The sequence below is a fragment of the Lupinus angustifolius genome, chromosome LG05, assembly GCF_001865875.1.
Source record: "Lupinus angustifolius cultivar Tanjil chromosome LG05, LupAngTanjil_v1.0, whole genome shotgun sequence".
In the NCBI taxonomy this organism is placed as follows: Eukaryota; Viridiplantae; Streptophyta; class Magnoliopsida; order Fabales; family Fabaceae; genus Lupinus; species Lupinus angustifolius.
The window spans coordinates 20,887,373-20,909,176 of NC_032013.1; the positions used below are offsets into that span (position 1 = coordinate 20,887,373).

General features: G+C 30.1%; 2 protein-coding genes across 2 annotated transcripts; both read right to left on the reverse strand.

Moving 5' to 3' along the window:
- On the reverse strand, window positions 13,071–14,401 carry LOC109348044 (probable glutathione S-transferase). Its single transcript, XM_019588233.1, has 2 exons — window positions 14,043–14,401; window positions 13,071–13,593 (listed from the first exon to the last, which is right to left on the reverse strand). The coding sequence occupies exons 1-2, from the start codon at window positions 14,355–14,357 to the stop codon at window positions 13,249–13,251; spliced, it is 660 nt and encodes a 219-aa protein (XP_019443778.1). The 5' UTR covers window positions 14,358–14,401; the 3' UTR covers window positions 13,071–13,248.
- LOC109348046 lies at window positions 20,400–21,496 on the reverse strand. The gene is made up of 2 exons (XM_019588236.1): window positions 21,329–21,496; window positions 20,400–21,014 (listed from the first exon to the last, which is right to left on the reverse strand). Exons 1-2 carry the CDS (start codon window positions 21,333–21,335, stop codon window positions 20,686–20,688), a joined length of 336 nt encoding a protein of 111 aa, XP_019443781.1. The 5' UTR covers window positions 21,336–21,496; the 3' UTR covers window positions 20,400–20,685.

The following is a 21,804-nucleotide window of genomic DNA, read 5'->3' on the forward strand; positions in this document are numbered from 1 at the left end:
AGTGTGAGGGTTTAAGGAGAGAGGGAAATCAGATTTCCTCTAGGCAATGATGAAAAAAATCTCCTAGGGTGGCTAATGATGATCTCATAAGAGATTTGAGAAAGTGATGTCAGGTTTGCTTTATGGAAAGTCAAATCTCACATCCCAATGCGAAACAATAACCTCGCGGACACGTGCGATAAACATGTCCAAGTATTATCGGCCAATACTCAATCGGGTATTATAAACCGCCCGATCTTAATATTCGATTAGAATTTCGGATTTCGGCATTCCGAGTGAAAAATATTTAGAAAATAGGTATGAGTGTACTCAGGGTCTATATTGACTCGAAATGAAATTACGAAGCCAACGACGCGATCGGAATTCGATTCCAAATTTCGGAACTCAAAAACCACTTTTTGAGCCGTACCGGGTGAGATTCGGCCCTAACAGCGGTCCAAAACCGGCCGTCTCCGAAAATCATGAAAATTTACCACCAAATTTTAAGTAGAATTACAAGACTAAAACTCAACTAGAGTTTCGTCTAATTCTTTACCGAAAATTCCCAGAAATTCATTTTCGAAAATATAATTTATAACAATATTAATAAAATCTTATAATTCAAAATCGTAAAATTCGCGGTGTTACATCTTCTTCACTTCAAATTGAAAAGCCCAGATCTTCATCATGCAGATAGAAAATAACAACAACGATCATCAATTGATGGATGTCTCTCAAAACCCATCAAGCCCGTTTTACTTACATCTTGGTGAGAATCCCGAATTTATTCTAGTATCTCCTCCTCTTGATGGCACAAATTACAATTCTTGGAGTAGAGCTATGAGAAGAGGTCTTGGATCCAAAAACAAATACAAATTTGTTAATGATACCATCAGAATGCCAAGCACAACCGATCATACCTTTGAAGCTCGGAAAAGATGCAATAATATGATAGTGTTTTGGATAAATAGATCATTATCCCATAGTGTTGTTTACATAGATGGAGCATAAGAATTGTGGCAAGATCTTAAAGATATGTTCTCTAAGGGAGACTATTTTAGAACTTCTGATCTTCTCTAAGAAATCCATTCAATACAACAAGGAAATCGTAATATCTCTAGTTTCTTCATTGATCTCAAAACAATTTCGGAAGAATAGGATGCTCTACAACCACTAATCTCATGTGTATGTGATGTGAAGTGTACATGTGAATCTATGAAGAACATCAACCACTATCGAGAATCTGAACATGGCATTTGCTTCCTTAAGGGTCTTAATGACCAATATGGAACAATTAAGGAACAAATCCTACTAATGGAACCACCACCAACAATAAACAAGACATTTTCTTTGGTCATACAACAAGAAAGGAAATTGGATGGAGTAATCACTGAGGAACAAAGAACTGTTATCAATAATGTTACCTCAAGGACAACCTGGAGAAATTCGGCACAAAAGGGTACTGGATTCAACTCAAGAGGACCACAAGATACCAATAGATTCAATGGCAGAGGTATGTATAATGGAAATTCACAATCATATACCAAAAACAACTCTGGAAATAAATCTAATGGCAGAGGTACTGGAACCAAGATTTGTACCTTTTGTGGGAGAGAAAATCACATTGTTGAGACTTGTTATTTCAAGCATGGGTTTCCTCCTACTTTCAAGCCTAGGCAAAGGCAAATTGAATCTACTATCAACTCTAGCATCTGTCAAAGTGATACCACACCAAGTACCTCAACCAAAAATGAAGAAAAAATTAATGATGAGAAAGTTGTCTTGACCTTCAACTCTATCCATTATGTGAACCAAGCCTCAACTGAAGAAGATAACCATCCCCAGCCGGGTATATATTCCCCTTCCAATTATTGGATCCTTGATACAATAGTCACATATCATGTTACTATTGATCTGTCCAATTACACAACTTACCATAACATAACACCTATGCTCATAAGACTACCTAATGGGGCCTTTGTATTAGCCAAACACTCTGGCACTGTAATTATCTCCACCAAATTACATCTTCATAATGTTTTGCACATACCTGGCTTTACTTATAATCTCATATATGTTCATAAGCTTGCAACTTATTTCAATTGCACTGTTATATTTGATCAAAATTGTTGCTTCATTCAGGATACAACTACCTTGGGGACGATTGGACTTCTTGAGGTCTCAAATCACTTATACATTTTTCACAATTTAACCAATTCTATTAAGCATGTATTATATACTGTGAATTTTGATTCTGTTCATAACTTTGATCTTTGACATTTTAGTTTGGGTCTTCCATCCTATTCTGTTTTTGAACTAATGTGCTCACAATATCCATATATGAAATTGCACATGAATAAAGCTTGTGACACTTGCCATATTTCAAAACAATCCAAAATACATTTTCCTATTAGCACAATTGTCACTACTCAACCTTTTGTACTCATTGAACTCATTCACATAGACATTTGGGGGCCTTTAAAGTGTCCATCTATTCATGGTCACAAATATTTTCTAACTATTGTGGATGATTTCGCAAGGCATACCTGGTTGTTTCTTATGATGTCTACATCTGATACAAAGGATCTAATTAAAAAATTTGTTCAATTTGTTCTTGTACAATATAGTTAGCACATTAAGGTCATTAGATCCGACAATGGACTAGAGTTTATGATGCCTAAATTCTATGCTACTTCTGGTATAATTCATCAAACATCATGTGTTGAGACTCCCCAACAAAACTCTATTGTAGAAAGGAAATATAGGTACATCATTAATGTGACTAGGTCTCTCCTATTTCAATCCCATTTACCCCCATGTTTCTGGACTTATGTTGTGAAAAATGCAGTCTTTTTGATTAACAGATTGCCTACTTCTGTTTTGAAAAACAAATCCCCTACTGAAGTTCTACTAGGAGAACCACCCTCACTTACCAACCTTAAAGTTTTTGGTTGCTTATGTTATGACACAACCCTTGTCCAAGGTAGATCCAGACTTGATCCTAGAGCCAAGAAATATATTTTTCTTGGTTATAAACTTGGCACCAAAGGATACATATTCCTGGAATTACATACTAAACACCTAATAAAGCCATTTCATCTTTTTCACCATGTTGAAATCCAATAACAATGTCGCTTTGAGATGAAAAAAGCTTTCAATTTATTTATAATTATATTTGTCATTTGTTAACTTATATTGTAGCAAAACTTTTGTTGTTTAATTTATTTGCATTTTCATTGCAACTAGAGCATAATATATATATATATATATATATATATGTGTGTATATGTTATTTGACGATGTTTTCAACTTAGATGTGACATTTTATAGTAATAAAATATTATTTTTTAATTATTTAATTAGCTATGATAATTTTTTTAAATTTGAAATATAGAGTTATTAAATAATGTTAACAAATCTTATGAATTTTTTAATTTTTTATTGTAAATCGAGTTAATCAGTCTAACCATTGACTCACTGATCAGGGACGAAGCCACATGCATTTGAGGGTGCACAATTGCACACCCTGAATCTTTTTGAAATGAAAATGTATACCACTTATAATTTACACGTCTCAAATTTATTTATTTTGTAAATGACATATGTTTTGTAAAAAATAACTAGTCATAATCATGTTAAACTATTTTATAAGATTGTAGATATGCATTTAAGGAACTTCATAATTGTTTCTCTTAAAAAGTACTTATTTGTTTTTTTGTATATCTTGTTTGGGTCAAAGTGATTTCTTCTATAATTTTGATATGATAAAAATGATTGAATTTACAAATTTTTATCCATATCATTTTTGTTCAATTGCTTTGGTGATGTCTGACAACCAACTTGAGACTTACATCATCGATATGCATAAAAGTGTTGAATTTGCTTCTTTGAAAGGAATCAATTATCTTTCAGATAAGTTGCTTTAAAATAAAAGACACATTGTTTATTCATTAGTTTATATTCTTTTGAAGTTAACAATACAATTGTAAAAGTAGTTTTTTCAACTATGAAAATTGTGAGAAATATGTTTTATAATCGAATGAGAGATGCATGAATGAATGACTGTCTAGTGACTTATATTTAACAAGAAGTGTTCAACAACATTGACAATAAACTAACTATTCAAGGATTTCAAAATGTGATATCATATACCAACAAAACGTTGGTCTAGTGGTGTAAGGACCCGCTAGATCCCCATGATGACAAAAAGTCAATGATTCTATGACTGAAAGTGACATTTGTTTGGAGGGACAACCACACACCCGAAATATATTAGTTCCTTACCCATAGGATAAGGGGATATCCTTCATAGTACCCAAAAAATGTGATATATAAAAATTAATTATGAAATATGTAATTTATTTCATTAAATATATTTTATCTTTTGTAATTTTGAGATTAATTTGTATCTTTTTATAATTGACAATATTTATTATTTTAATTTTAGTCTATTTTACACACTCTGCCTCTAAGTCCTTGAACCATCACTACTACTAACCCAACTAGTGACTCATTGGCTCGGTGTCGTAATCAAGTCATTCATCGATCCAAATTTAATAACATTGCATGTAATTCTGTTTCTGTAAGTATAAACTCTATTTAGCCGGCAAGACTCTTAGTTATATGATTCCTCTTAAAGAAGATCTCATAAAATTATAATAAAAGCTAAAATGTGAAAAACTTATTTGTCATTCATCACATTCATCCTAATGCATACCTCATATCCTATTCAATATAAAGAAATCTCATAAAATTAATATGATGAACCAAAGTGAAGAGGGTATGAAAATGGATGATTTGGATATTAGTTAAAAATGGATGATTTGGATATTAGTTAAAAATGCACCACTAATATGTTTATTTGAAAATCCAATTCATATAATTAGTGACGTATCTAGGACCTGAAGACATGATATGTGATATAGGTTAAAAATTAAATTAAAAATATTATTAAATAAAATGATGAAAACATTAATATAAAAATCATAAAATTTAAATGTATCAATCAAATAAGTTATGTATTTCATAATTGATCTATATGTTGTTAGATATTTCCTAATGATTGATGAAATACCAATCCTAGGATCTTGAATCTCATGATTCTTACACATAATATAAAACAAGGATACAAAGTAATACCTTAATCCGTGAGTCCATATTCTCTTATCTACTCCTTTGATATATCTTTTGAGAGAGTTTTGGTATGATGGTCTTCCTCAACCAAATCTGTAATTCCTTTTGGGACCTTCTTTTTCTCTGGGTCGGGGAGAGGTGAAAACTATTTGTGATTTGGTGTCTTGGGGACCATAATCGCTCCTTATGTGTTAACTTATAGGGTTCACATTATCCCTTATAGGTCAACTATTTGGGTATCCACGCATTAAGCTCATATTCGTTATCAATTTTAGAAGTCTTATAGGTTGTCAATAATTAGATCACTTGTTTAGTAACCAAAATAAATGTTTGATATAATTGTATTAAATATATGATGTCCACCTTAATTAGAAATTATGAATTTCTAACAATCTGCCACTTGGGCATCATATTTTTCCTGAAACAATTATATCACATATTCTTTAGGCGTGCATCCATATGATATTAATATTTAGACTTCTCCTTAATACAATCTAGTTCATCTCATATATCAACTATGGAACCACCGCAGTCTTCATCACATTCAAACGAGACTCGACCATGATGATCTTCATACCAATATACTAAATAACATAGATCAAATATGGATGAGTGACATGGAAATTCCATGCAATATGATCTTAAACATGTCTATTTCCAATTGGTCTTTCTTTATTTTTTAGTGAGATCAATCCAAAGTTTTTAATTGCAACACAATAGTTACAATATACAAGTTCAAAATAGAACAATAAACCATCAACTTTATTATGCATAAAACTATATATGACATCTAAAGTAAATCATAAAACATATAGACTCCCACTGAACTAAAGTATCCTAAGGAACAACACTCGTATGAGCAACATGCTCATGAAAGACTTTAGGTACCAAATCCTTAGTCAATGGATCAACTAGCATAAAATTTGTCAATATATGTTCTATGAAAATTTGTCATTTTGAACACTTTCTTTAACAACCAAAAACTTGATCTCAATAAATTTTGACTTTGTAGAACTCCTATTGTTATTGGAGTAAAGAACCGCAGACTTGTTCTCACAATAAATTCTCAATGGTCTTTCAATACCATCGACCACACGTAAATCAGTGACAAAATTTTTGCAACCATATACCATGGTCTGATGTTTCAAAAACAAACCATGAACTCCGTAACTATGGTTGAAGGAGCTATGAGCGTCTGTTTAGCAGACTTCAAAGAGATAGCACATTCAGCCAAGATAAACACATATTTAAAGGTGGGGTGTATATTGTCTGGACACCCAAAAAAATGGAGTCAGAGTATCCAATGATCTCTAAACTCTCATACATCCGATAAGTGAGCATGTACTCCTTTGTTCTCTTTAAGTAACGCATAACATGTTTGACTACCTTCCAGTGATGCATTACATGATAGCTCAAATATCTTTTCAAAACTCCCATGACAAATGTTATATCGGGACGTGTACAAACTTGAGCATACATTAGACTTCCTACTACATATGCATAAGGAATCTTTTGCATCTTGTATCTTTCAATGTCATTTTTGGGGCAATGATCGAGACTAAACTTGTCTCCCTTAGCTATAGGGGTATCCCCTGATTTATTGTCTTTCATGCCAAATCTATCAAGGACTTTATCTACATAGCTTTCTTGTGACAATCTAAGAATACCTTGAGAGAGATCTCTCAGTATTTGAATACCTAATACAAAATAAGATTTCCCAAGATCTTTCACTTCAAAAAATTTCATTAGAAATCTATTGGTCTCATGTAATAGTCTCATATCACTGCTCACAGGCAGTATATCATTGACATATAATACCTGGAATATAGATTTACTCCCACTGAACCTGTGGTACACACAATCATCAACTTTATTTTCCTCAAAATCATACGAGGTAATAACTGGATAAACTTGTGATCCCATTGATGAGAAGCTTGTTTAAGGCTATTGATGGATTTCTTTAATTTGTATACTATTGACTTTGAGACAACTGACACAAAGTTTTCTGGTTGCATCATATAGATTGTTTCTTTAATGTCAACATTAAGAAAACAGTCTTAACATCTATTTGATGTAGCTCTAAATCAAAATGAGCTACTAGTGTCAATATTATTATTCTGAAAGAATCCTTCGAAGATACTAGAGAGAAGGTTTCTTTATAATCAATGCCTTCATTTTGAGTGAAGTCTTTAGCAACTAGACAAGATTTATATCTGTCAATATTACCATTCGAATCTCTCTTGGTTTTAAATATCGATTTGCAACCAATAGGCTTTGCACCTTCAGGTAATTCGACAAGATCGCAAACGTCATTATCATGCATAGACTTCATCTCATCTTTCATGGTATCGATCCACCTTTGAGAGTTAGAAATTTTCATGGCTTGACAGAAGTTCAATGGATCATCTTCTTCTGTTAACCTGATGTCATCCTCATGTTCTTGAAGAAATACAATATAATCATTAGAAATTGCATTTCTCCTCTCTCTAGTGGAACTCCTTAATGGCACTTCTACTTCTTGAGGTTGTTGAATTTGTTCATTAGGTACTTGAGGGATAACTTCATTGTTGTCTTGTTCTGGAATATTGTCAAGAACAATATTCTGAACATTATCTCCTATTACTGAAGTTATTCCTTGAATGGTAATAGGCACAAGAACTTGTTCACCATTAGTGACAAGTTCTTCCTCAAAGACAACATTCTTTATGTTATCTTCCTTCACAAAATCAACTTCCTCAAGAAATCTTGCATTTCCCGTCTCAAAAAAAAATCTTGAAATGTGATCATAAAATTTATAGCCCTCGTGAGCGTTCAACATAGCCAACATAATAGTAGCTAACTGTTCTTGAGTCCATTTTCTTTCATATGGCCCATAAGGTCGCGCCTCAGTTGGACAACCTCAAATATGTAAGTGTTTTAAGTTTGGTCTTTTATTATTCCAATGCTCATATGAGGTTTTGTTAACTTCTTTACTTGCCATCTTATTAAGGATGTAAACTGTGGTCTTTAAAACTTTTTACAAGGAGACTCTAGCAAGGAAGAATGACTAATCATATTTCTCATCATATCATTAAGAGTTCAATTAAATTGCTCAACAACACCTTTCATGCTAGGTTTGCCTAGCATAGTGTGTTGCAGAATAATTCCACATTCTCTGCAGAAAAACCCTTTCACATCATCTTTATTATTCTTTATTTTCTTATTCTGAGAGGTCATAGTCAAATGAGAACTTTCAGTCTAATCTTTCTGCAGCCTCTCTTTCTCTTGCACATAGTCCTTCTAAGTATTATAACTCACTTTGAATGGTCCAAAGTGTGCAGGAAGCGAGATCAAAACCAAGTGCACGAGCAAGTCATCACAAAGCTCTAACTTAAGTGATTTGAGTTTTGATGCGAGATTAGACATCTCCATAATATACTCCCTTGTGTTCCCTTTGCCTTTATACTTTATGAAGATGAGTTTAGCCAAAAAGCTACTTGTCTCCGCCTTTTCATTTTTGGCGAAGTATGGTTCTTTTTCTTCAAGGAACTTCCTTGCACTCTGATCCTCAGAAATAGAGCCTCGAAACACTTCTAGAATAGAGTATTCCATGATCATTAGACACACTCGGTTAGAGTGTTCCAATTTCTCAATTTTAACTTCACCGAGGATTTCTAGAGTAGAAATGGATTTCTCCTCCTGAAGTGCCAGATCTAAATCCATAATACCGAGAATAAATTCTACGACTTCCTTATAGATCTTAAAGTTTGTCTCATTCAACAATGAGATGTTCTTAATTTGAGAAGAAATATTTGAAGTACTAGTAAAAGAACAAAACAAATTGCAATCATTCTTGCAATTAAACTCACTTTCAACTTTAATACATAAATTCAAATGATGATAGTGCACATCACGAGTTACCTAGCATAACATTAGTATTCAGTCTTTGGACAAATATATTAACTTGTAAGTGATACACTCAATGTAGTAATCAAATGTTGATAATCAGTCTTGTCAAACAATAAGCATTTCTTTGGACCGACTTATTATTCAAATAGAAAGTCATATGATTATCACATATTTATTGCTACAAGTATGTTTGTAATTTAGGCCAAATAGTAATCTTCATTTGGGCCGATCACTATTCGTATAAAATGCAAACATACAATTTGTTTGATATTTTATATCAACCACTAATGATACTCTTGTTCGTAATAGTCAAACATTGATCATAATGCATGTCAAATAATAAACCCTACTTTGGACTAATTTATTATTCACATATGCAACTTTAAAATAATCACGTGTTTACCATCACATGTTTATCATCACATGTGTGTATATAATTCGGTCAAATAATAATATTCCTTTAGGTCAATTAATACTCGCATGGATACATATACGCACTAGCATTTGACATTTATTATGAACAATTCACAATAAAGATGTCACTATGGCGACTTCATATTTAATAGGTTCACTTAAAATGTCAAACAAATTTATTTTACAAAAGAAAAACCATTTAGTTGAATTTGATTCAACATAACCTTAATTCAACACATATATTATTTATATCCACATATAAATACATATATCCATTATAGCCTATTGATAGCATTGCATCATTCTCATCACAAGGGATTACATTTCGAATTTCAGTGATGATGTTTTTGAATTTTCCATAAAAAATATTATTATTTTATACATGATTAAACATGGTAGGGTAAGCTATCTAAACAGAAACAATGCTTCAACAGTAGCAACCACTTAATAATGCAATCAGCTATAAACCAAGTAACAAACCATAAATGTTGTAACCCTTTAAACAAACAAGTCAGATAATATACATGAAATAAGATATGTTCACATAATAGACTCATCACAAAATACCTAGCATAACATCAATTTCTAGTCTTTGGACAAATAAATTATTTTTTAAGTGGAACTCTCAACGTAATGATCAAATATTAACAATTAGTTATGTCAAACAATATTCTCTCTTTGGGCCGACTATCATTCACATAGAAAAAAACTTTATATTTGGTACATATTTATCATCACAAGTATGGTATTATTTGGTCAAATTGTGTCATCTTTTGGGTTGAACACAATTCACATAAATAAGCTCATACTCATTTGTATAATTTTAATCAATTTCTACAATAGAGGTTACTTTGACAACATATTGCATCAATTAATTCAAAAATAATTATCAGACAAAAGGAGAACAATGTGGGTCCGTTACAAAAAAAATTACGATATTGGAATTAAAAAACCTTCATAATTGATATCTTTTATGATTAACAAATCTAATCCCATAATATAATTTCAAATCAAAAAAGATATATTACATATATATCAATGCATAAAAATGGATGCAATCTTAATCAAATACAAAGTAGATCTAGATTGAAAAACATAAAATATATGCAAATCATTATCGAAATTTCAAATCGAATATAATCATGCATATCCTAAAACATATATGTACTACCATATACATACACGTTCACACACTAACATAGTAAAATATATATAATTTTAAGCATTAATCGTAACCATTATATATATGTACATTAACTTTAATCAGTAATTCCAGACATCACAACAACCTCAAGTTGGAAACAATTACATATGTATATTTTAATTCACAATATATATACAAGGCCATTAATTCCATATTGTATATGTATAAAAGATAAAACACAACTTAACCCATATATACCTTATACATATATTTCAGCAAATTGTAAAGTGACAAAAGTCAATGTCCAACAGTAAAACATTAGTGCACATATAATATACATATTACATAATAGAGTCACAAAAGTTAATGTAATGTTCATGCACAGATCTAAATATATACTTCAACACATGTTGCAAGGATTCATAATACAAATTACTCATAATTCAAATAAGCGGAAGTGGATAAAAGTTATCCTTGTTATTCCTAAATACCCAATTTTTATAACAAATAGCGGAAGCATAAAAATCTCCAAATTTACAAAATTAGGTTTCATAAAAAATTGGAGAAAAAACATATTTAATGGAGAACCATAAAATTCAGAACTTGAAGCTCTGATACCACTTGTTGGTGAAATACCAATCCTAGGATCTTGAATCTCATGATTCTCACACCTAATATAAAACAATGATACAAAGTCATACCTGAATCCTTGAATCCATATTCTGTGATCTACTCCTTTAATATACATTTTGAGAGAGTTTTGGTATGATGACCTTCCTCAACAAAATTCTTAATTCCTTTTGGGACCTTCTTTTTCTTTCTGATGGGGAGAGGTGAAAACTATTTATGATTTGGTGTCTTGGGAACCATAACCGTTCCTTATGTGTTAACTTATAGGGTTCTCATTATCCTTTATAGGTCAACCGTTTGAGTATCCACTCATTAAGCACATATCCGTTACTAGTTTCAGAAGTCTTATAAGTTGTCAGTAATTATCACTTGTTTAGTAATCCAAAATAAATAGTCGATATAATTGTATTAAATATATGATGCCCACCTTAATTTGAAATTATGAATTTCTAACATATTTGACTTCATATTTTGAATCGTTAAATTATCAACTCGTTGTCAATGTTATTGAACACTTTTCATTGTTAATATTATTGAAAATTTCTTGCTCAATATAAGTAACTTGACAGTCGTTCATCCATGCGTTTTTCATTCGATTATGCAACCTATTTTTTATAACTTTCATAATTGAAGTGACTCTTTCTAGTGTTATTGTGGTAACAAGTAAAATCATTTTTAACTTAAGAAAAATAAGTTAATGAGTATACAATATTGTCTTTCACTTTCAAACAATTTATTTAAACAATTATTGATTCCTTTTGAAGAAGAAAATTCAATATTAATACACATTTCAATGATGTAACTCTGAACTTGATTATTGAGCATCACCAAATTAATTGAATAAAAAGCACATGGATAAAACTTTGCAAATTCAATCAATTTTGTCATATCAAAATTGGTGAACAAATTGGTTAGATTCAAATAAGATATACAAAGAAACAATTGAGTATTCATTTTGGAGAAACGATCATGAAATTCTTTAAGTTATATATTTACAATAGTATAAAATTATTTAGCATAACTCCAGCGGATCTGTGGGTATCCATAAATTAAAAAACATTAAAAATAATTTCCTATAATATATGTATTTGTGTATTTGTTTACTGCAATCTTATATGTTATTTAGGTAATCAACAAGAGAAAAAATTATAAAAAATAATTTAAAGTTTTAAACACATTTTAAATTGATTATTTCAACATATGACGTAAAATTGATTTAATAAGAATTGTTCAATCAATATAATGTTATATTACATATATCAATTAACAACATAACATCACATCATTAGTCAACACTGTAACACCATTGTTTAACAACATATCAATTATATTTACGAATTAACAATATAACATTATGGATTAACAATATACATATATATATATATATATATATATATATGTGTGGATCCACATATTTCACATCTTAGGCCATCAATTTTAGGGAAATTTGATATTATAGATCTACTCACTAATTCAAATTATTGTAGTTTCGTATAATTGATGGCTAAGATGTTGAGTAAGTGAATCCCCTCTCATGTATATATAGGAAGGAATAACGGGTCCAGGTACTCATGGGTTTGAGTACCTCATTGTTCGGGGCCAAACCCATTTAATAGCAGGTCTTAAAATCTCGGATCTTATTACCAACAGATCCAAAGATACGGACTTAGACTGAACTCGTTGTAGGTATTTTTTGTGCGTACCCACAAATTCGGATACCTATTGTCATCCCTACTTGTAAAGTTTTGGTAGTAAATGCAAGCCCTGACCTGCATCGAGAACCGTCACCGCATATAATTGAAAGCAACATATCTAATGAACAAGTTTCACATGACACTATGAAGCAGTAACCAAAAGTATATAATAATACAAAAATACTCTTTTGTGAGAGCAACTAACACATCAACGTTACATCATGAAGTATTACAAAAACCATAAACTCTTATTGAAAACATAAAGGTAGGCACATCTAAGTGCCATTTTATTACATACTTATTTGAAAGGTGAAGCAAAAGATCAAAGAAAGACTAGAACTTCATGATGGCCCTTCTGCATCAAACCTACTCAATTCCAAATATCTTTCTCAAATCTACAATGAACCCCAACACCTTCTCCTGATCAGGAAGAGACTTTGAAACACTCTCCTTCTGAAAACACCTTTTGGCCCAAGCAATGAACTTGGGGCACTCACTCTCTATATTGAGGTTTCCATAGGTCTCATAGCCCTTAAACCAAGTGTAGAATGGAGCAACTGATATATCCACATATCCTAACTTTTCTCCTCCAAAATAAGGCTTGTCTCCCAACTCTCCCTCTAACACTTTAAGGGCATCAATGAATTCCTTCTTGCCAGCTTCTTGTTCTTCTCCTTTTGTTGTCCAAATCTTCTTTCCAGCCTCATATATCTATTTGAAATTAAGAATTAAAACACTCAACATTAGATCATTTTACCTTCATATGCATATATGAAATTAATGTTGTTTGATCCTTGTAGTTTAGGCCGTGAGATAAAGATTTCATTGTTGATGTTATATGCATGTATTAAATTAAGTCAATTTTTTCCAACATCAGCTGAATGAATAACAATCAAACAAAGGACTTTTGTTAGTGTAATAATGTTATATATCATAAAGACCAAAAGATTAATGATTTAATTTCTTCTATGAGAGACATTTATTGGGAGGAACAACTATGCACTCGAAAGAGATATTAATTACTTAACAGTATAAAAAAAGCTCAATTAACAACATACAATAAGAAAGAAATTGCAAAAAGTTACATCATTGTATCATATCATAAAAAGCAATTACAAGGAAATGAGTTTTAAGACTAAGCAAGAATCAGAAAAGGGTACCTTTTTATCAACATAGTCAGCCCAAAATCTTGATTGTGCTCTCTGATAAGGATCAGAAGGCAACAAAGGAGATCTATCATTCCAAACTTCATCAATATACTGAACAGCAATGAGAGATTCACAAATGGGTTTCCCATTGTGGATGAGAACTGGGATTTTCTTATGAACTGGATTCATTTGAAGGAGTAAAGGACTCTTGTTCCTCAAGTCCTCTTCTTTATACTCATACTTGATACCCTTTTCAGCAAGTGCAATTCTGATCCTCATACCAAAAGGACTAGGCCAGAAATCAAGAAGAACTACTTCATCTGCCATTGATAAGTTAGAACATAGAAAAAAAATATCAGAGATTGAAAAAAAGGTGAGTATGAGATAGGAATGATAAGAACAAAAGTGGTTAATTTATAGAAAATTTGAATGCATGGGTGTTACCAGTGGTAATGTGAAATGACCACATGTTACGGTAGGGTACACATATGTTGACAAGGTCTCACCTCCATATTTCATATTTCAGAAGATATGGTTAACTAGAAAAAATTTAATAATTACAATTAAGTAGTAATTTTGTTCAATCAATTACATAAACTAATATGAAAAGTGAGATAAATGATATATTCCCACTATGGTTATGATATATTAAACTTCAATCACTTGTTGTCAAGTGTGTCTTTTATTGATCAATATTGTCACATTAATAAATAAATTAAAAATAAAAAATAAAATTTTAATTGATTTGTGAAATAGAATAAAGAGTAAATTATACTGACACCCCCTGAGTTTTAGTGAAATTACACAAATCATCACTCACTTTTCTATACCTACACAAAACTCCCTTAGTTTTTATACTTTCATTACACTGACCACCTCTGCATAAGAAATAAGTGTAATCTTTTAAACAAAAAATGTGATAAATGCAATTAAGTTAAATAAAATATGATATATTGTGTAGACAAGTCTAAATAATATACAAATCAATGTATCTTTGTTATTTTTTGTTACAAAATGCATCAACAATTCTAAAGAAATATTGTTTAAATCACTCTTATAATATAGTGTAATGAACCAAAAATAATAAAGAAATATTGACGCATATATTATTTGGACTTGTCTCCACAATATATCATGTTTTGTTTAACTTAATTGCGTTTATCATATTTTTTGTTTAAAATATTACACTTATTTCTTATGCAGAGGTGGTAAGTGTAATGAAAGTATAAAAATTATGGGAGGTTTGTGTAGGTGTAAAAAAATGATGAGTATTTTTGTGTAATTTCACTAAAACTCAGGGTATCAATACTCTACAATAAATGTGTGAGAATTATCTCTTGATGAGATTAAGAGATATGACATAAAAATTATTTCAACGATTATGATTAAATGTAATTTTCTAATAAAAATAAATAAAAGAATTTTTAAAAAACTTCATCTTCATATTTTAGTAGCTAAGAATCAAGTACTAGATCAGAGTTGAAGTCATAATAAATTGGTAATGTATGTTATGGTATGTTCTAGGATTTCCCTTTGCTTGCTTTATAGACAAGAGGACAAGAATGATAAATGTTGTAGGCTTCTAGGACCTTCTAACTAAAGACAACGTACGTAGTCAAGATTTCCGCCTAGTGTGTTTCACTTTGTGATGCCATATTCTATGATTTTATCCCATATCTATGATTTTATCCCATATCTATGATTTTGTTTTATTGCTTTTAAGAAAAGGTTATCTTTATGAATTTAATATATAAAGAACTTTTTATTATTAGCATATTATTTAGAATTTAATATTAAATACTTATTTACAGGAGTTGATGATAGTTGACAATAAACAAAAGATTAATAATATGGATTTAATATGTACACACTGACAGTGTAAGTGTTTTTACACTGTCAGTCACATCCACCATTGATTTATTAACCATATTGACTCTCAAACAAAAATAATACAAATCAATGGTGGATAATGTGCTGACAGTGTAAAAAAATGACATTGTCAGTGCACAGATTTTAAACTCTAATAACATATTAATAATGTATAAAAATTGTTAATATGCATAACTATAATTGTATTATTCATCATTTCTGAATTTATTATTATATTAATTTCAAAAAAATAATATACATTATTTGACATTCTAGTTGAGTAAAAATTATTTGTTAACTTATTCAACATGACTTTACAATACATCTTTTTACTATTTTTTATTACAAATTTGAAAAATAAAGATTTAATATATATGGGTGTAATGTTTATACACAATTCATTCATCGGTCATAGAGATGAATGTTGTGTTGGTCATATAAAAAATTTAGAAGTTAAAATCTATGCACTGTTAGTGTAAATTTTTTTACAATATCAGTATATTATTCATATTGATTTGTATTATTTCTATTTAAAAGTTAATGGTGATTAACATATGAATAGTAGATGATTTGTGATGATATAAAAATAATTATATTGTCAGTATATACATATTAAATCCAAAATTTTATACTTGTGTGATATAAAATATTAATAATTTTTAGTGAATTAGAATAATTATTTAATAGATTGGGTAGAAAGTTTAAAATTGATAAAATAAATTTTGTACAACCAAATATGAGAGCAACATTCTTTGTGCACATGGGAACTTTGAAGCAACAACTACTAGTAAGGTTTGATTCCTACCCATATGTCATGGCTTACGTCAGCAATGTTTTTTTTTTTGGGGTAAATGATTCTGATGTATCACCAATAACTCATTTTTAGAAAAATTAATTCATTGATTAAATCTTTAAATTTGCAATTGAACTTTTTTCATGAATCAACCCCTCAAATTAATTTTATAAAATCAATCACTGTAATTTTAAATCAATCAGTAATATGGTTTTGAAAAAAACAATGTTTCATTAACTGTTTGAAAAATATCCATTAATGGACGACATGAAATGACGACCCATATTTATAATTTCAATCACTGTACAATAAATAAAATAATTAGAATAATTTATCAGTATGGATTTCAAAATATCAATAATTATTAATTTATTCCCATTTGGGAAAAAATTTAAAGAGAAAAAATATATACACCGATAGTGTATTAGATTTATATACTCTTAATATCATTTATTATTCAAATTTAAAGACGAGAAAAGTAATATAAATCAACGATAAATAATTATTGAATGTGTATAAATCTTTAGATTAATAATATAATACGAAGCTCAAATTTAAATAGTTTCTAAAGATATTTATACATGTCATGTGACATGGCTAACAACCTGATGAGATGATTACTTTTACTGAAATAACTAGCTTGGAACAATTTTAGAATGTAAGTACTAAGTAGGATTGAAAACAATCTGGTCTTTACGAAATAAATGTGGAATATATCAAACTATGTTATAAGTAATCAATTTATAGTAATTAATATGCTAGCATTTCTAGTCTTTTTCATGTTACTTATGGCTTATCTAAGATCATGGTACTTCTTATTTTCAATTTGTGGTCCAATAGTCTTTTATATATTATATTTTTCTACTATTCTATAATTATATATTTTATTACTAATTTATAATGAAATTTAACATTGAAATATAATAATAAATTTACCAAATACATAAATTTTATTATTTATATAATAATAATTTTATATAAATGGATTATTACAAAAATATATACTTAAACTTAAAATTTCCGGAAAACATTACCCACACCTATTTTTTTCCTAAAGCCCAAGGATGTTATCCCACTATACCACGCCCAATTGTTGTATTAGGAGGCCTAAATATTTATATTTATATTTAGAGTAAATTATGTTGTTACTATATCCTAAGTTTTAGTGAAATTAGCTCCTCTATTTTTTATACATACAAATAACCCTTAATTGTTTTATACATATTATACTGACTATTTTTGCATGAGAAATAAATTTTATTTTTTACACAACAAAAAATAATAAAAGTAATTAAGTTAAACAAAATATAATATATTGTAGAGATAAGTCCAAATATTATATTAGTCAATACATTTACATTATTTTTAGTTCATTACAAAATGCATCAATAATTCTAAGGGTATATTGTTTAAATCATTCTTATATTATATTGTAACGAACAAAAAATAATGAAAATGTATTGACTCGTATATTATTTGTATTTTTCTATAATATACCATATTTTGTTTAAGTTAATTACAATTACTACATTTTTTGTTTAAAAAATCACACTTGTTTATCGTACAGAGACAGTTAGTGTAATATATGTATAAAAATAAAAATGTTTTTTTATGTGTAAAAAATAAAAAAATATTTTATATAATTTCACCAAAACTCAAAAAGTGACATTATAATTTACCGTAATGTTTACTAGGTTTTGAACCATTAATAATAAAAAAAGTGGATGACAATGATTTTTTTATGAAATATTCATCACATTATTAACGACTTAGCCATCATTAATTTGTTTTAAAATCGTATTAAATTATGTGTAAAATCTATACATTATCAGTGTAAAAATTTATACATAAACGTCATATCATCCATCATTTATTTATATTTTTCTTTTATAAAGTAAAAATGATACAATGATAGTACATAAAACTCATAAATGGATAATGCATATATATTTTTCTCTTAAATTATTGATGTTATATCCTCTATAAGCCATTAGTAATTATTTTTTTCTTTTTATGATCATGATTTATGATAGTGTTATAACATCATTTCATTCATATAACCGACCAGAGCTAATAATACTAACACTTAGCTATTGTTCAGAACCAAGCCATTAGTAATTATTTTTTTCAATTTTATATTGTTTAAAATGACTTGCCAATAGACAATAGACAATGATCATGATTTATGATAGTGTTATAACATCATGATTTATGATAGTGTTATAACATCATTTCATTCATATAACCAACCATATCTAATAGTATTAACACTTGGCTATTGTTCAAAATTATAATTGTTTACCAACAAAACGTTAGTCTAGTAATATAAGGTCTCGCTCTATCCTACGATGACTAAAATGTCAATGGTTCAAGTTTGGAGAGTGACACTTGTTAGGAGGAATAATCACACACCTCAAAAGAGATTAGTTCTTTACCCACATGGTGATATGATACCCACATAGTACCAAGAAAATTATAAAGGGTTAAAATGGCCAGGTTATTGATTTTATAGACAGATTCATAGTCGCTGTAAAAATTCTAGGCCAGGATCATTTTCTTCTGGTGTTTGGACAGGTTATATAGTGTAATACTCGAACAAAGTTTTGTGGATAATTACACATTTACATTCCATTTAATAAATAAATCATCTGCTTATTGTTAGTAATTTTTGTGAAATACCCAATATAGCTAAATCCAAAATTTTGCAGTTCCAAAACAGATTTGAAAATTTCCTTAAAGTTTATAAACTTATTCAGTGTATGTTTGTTTCACAATGTCATGGCTCAAAGGCGCATTTGAGCAAAAGCTACCAAGGGAAGCTTTTAGCCAAACCTGCATTTGAGCAAAAGCACCAAGTGAAGCTTTTTCGCCAAACCTGTGTTTGAGCAAAAGCTACCAAGTGAAGCTTTTCTGCTAAACCTGCGTTTGAGCAAAAGCTACCAAGTGAAGCTTTTTCGCGAAACCGGCGTTTGAAGGGCAGCAAACGCCAATCCAAACACATGTTGAAAATGTTCGAACTTTTAAGCATCAACTTAGGCAAGAGAAAAGCCATTGGCAAGTGAGAAGAAGACACAACAATACAACCTCCAATGTAGCATCCTCACTCATGAAAAAAACCTTCTTACAAAGTGTCAAAATTGTTTTTATTCAGAAGGTCAAGACATCAGTTAAACATGTATAAATGGCTAATAGCAAATAAATCCTGCAAAAGCCACAAAATTTTCATGAAATAATCCCAAATGAATGGATAAGTATGCCATATCAGGCTTATGAACTTGAAGCCAAGTATCTTTTAAACTAGTTTCGCATTTGCATTCCATGAGTTACCACCTCAGGCTCGTGGTAAAAAGCCTAAACAATATGAAATAGTATGCTACTGGAACTGCCCAGCATTTTTAAGACCCAGATAATCTGATTGAATAGGAATTCCGAACCCATAAAAAATGTTCTAATACTCTTCAATCATAAGTTAAGTGAACCTAACACAATGCTTGGGATTAATTATTTGTGCTTAAACTCAAGTACCATCCTTGAATTTAAGCCATTATTGTGAATTTGGGATGAGGCTGACATTGGCTCATACTGCAGATTGGAATAAATAAACAATGGAACTTACTAGCAATATACTGTTTAGTTGATCTCTAGAAAAACTTATATCCCATGAATAAAACAATAACGCACACACTTAAATATATGACCTCACGTCAGCACTCGCCATTTAATAACAATTGTTTTATGAAAACTCACACTCTAGTTCTGCCATTTGAGGTGATATGCTCAGTGCTGATGTGCATCAAGCATTATTCAATGTAAAAACTTCAACATATGAAGCTCAGTCACTGATAATACATCTTTCTGATACACAGTTATACACATTCGAATAAATAAATAAATAAATAATCACACAAAAGCATTGCATTTCATAACGACCACTTGAAATAGAATAGTTTGGATAGAAATGATGGAAGAAAGTGTTGAGGAATGAGTTGAGTATCAAGTGATATAGCGAGGAGGGAGTTGACCTTTTTTGAGGAACGAGAGAGAGTACTCAGCAGCATCAATGAGATCAGCAATGTTATGTAAGGATCGTTCATCTGAACCTACCCAGAACATTCCTCGAACCTCTGCCTTCCTTGTCAGTCTTGCTGCGAAGCTGAGCTGCAGCTCTGGGGAATTCAGGCTTCTGAGTATTTGACGGTATAGTGACAACACTTTTCCTCTGTTTTTAGCCAAATCCTCTGCTGTCGCCCATATCACACCCTTTCCCCCCATTTTGCACACACCGATACTTCTTCTAGAGTCTACACCACTGTCACCACTATCTATCATAAAAATAAAACAAAATAAAAAAGGAAATCCTTATTCTCTTTTTAATGAAAGAAGAATCTACTGAGAAAAAGAAAATAGCACAAGTGGAAGACGATAATAAATTATGAAGAACTAAAACTGCAACAACTGAAAAACAAAAACTAAGAACATGAATCATATAACACAACAGAAACATGTCAAACTCTCTCAACATATCTGTCAGACACACGACAAAAAGCTAGAAAAATTACTCTACCCCGAATAAACTCAATAGAATTATATTAAATCACTGCATTGTAATAGATGTTTGTAATCATTGACCAGTCACAATTCATGTATTGACTTTGCGGAATCCTGCATCTTTCATTAAAGTTGGCTGAGAATTTCTCTTATGAAAAGCATGAAGCTATTAATCCAAAACAAATTAAACAAACTACAAATATAAGCAATTCAAACAAATAGTTAACAAGACATGCTTATCAACCTAATGCATAACCAAGTATACCTAGCGAGAAGGTTGCAGTACCTTCGAGTATATCGAAAACCAATTGCATAAAACATACAAAATGATCAAATTTTCTATAAAATATTAAAGGTAGACAAAGCCAAAATTATCAATGTTATGTGTTATAATATTTGATTGAGCATGGAAGTTGAATATTTCTTTCAGACATTTTATCAAACACATACCGTGCATATTCTAATGGAGCTGTTCCTATGCATTACTAATTACTACCATTCACTAGTATTTGAACAGGGAAAGATGAAAACGAAGTTGAAAAGTAACAAAATGCGGGCTCAAAG

Bases quoted from the DNA above. Each gene is read 5' to 3' on its own strand.
- LOC109348044 (XM_019588233.1), bottom strand. From the start codon at position 14,357: ATGGCAGATGAAGTAGTTCTTCTTGATTTCTGGCCTAGTCCTTTTGGT. The intron at 13,594-14,042 runs GTACCCTTTTCT...AATTTCAAATAG, and splicing joins CTGACTATGTTGATAAAAAG to ATATATGAGGCTGGAAAGAA.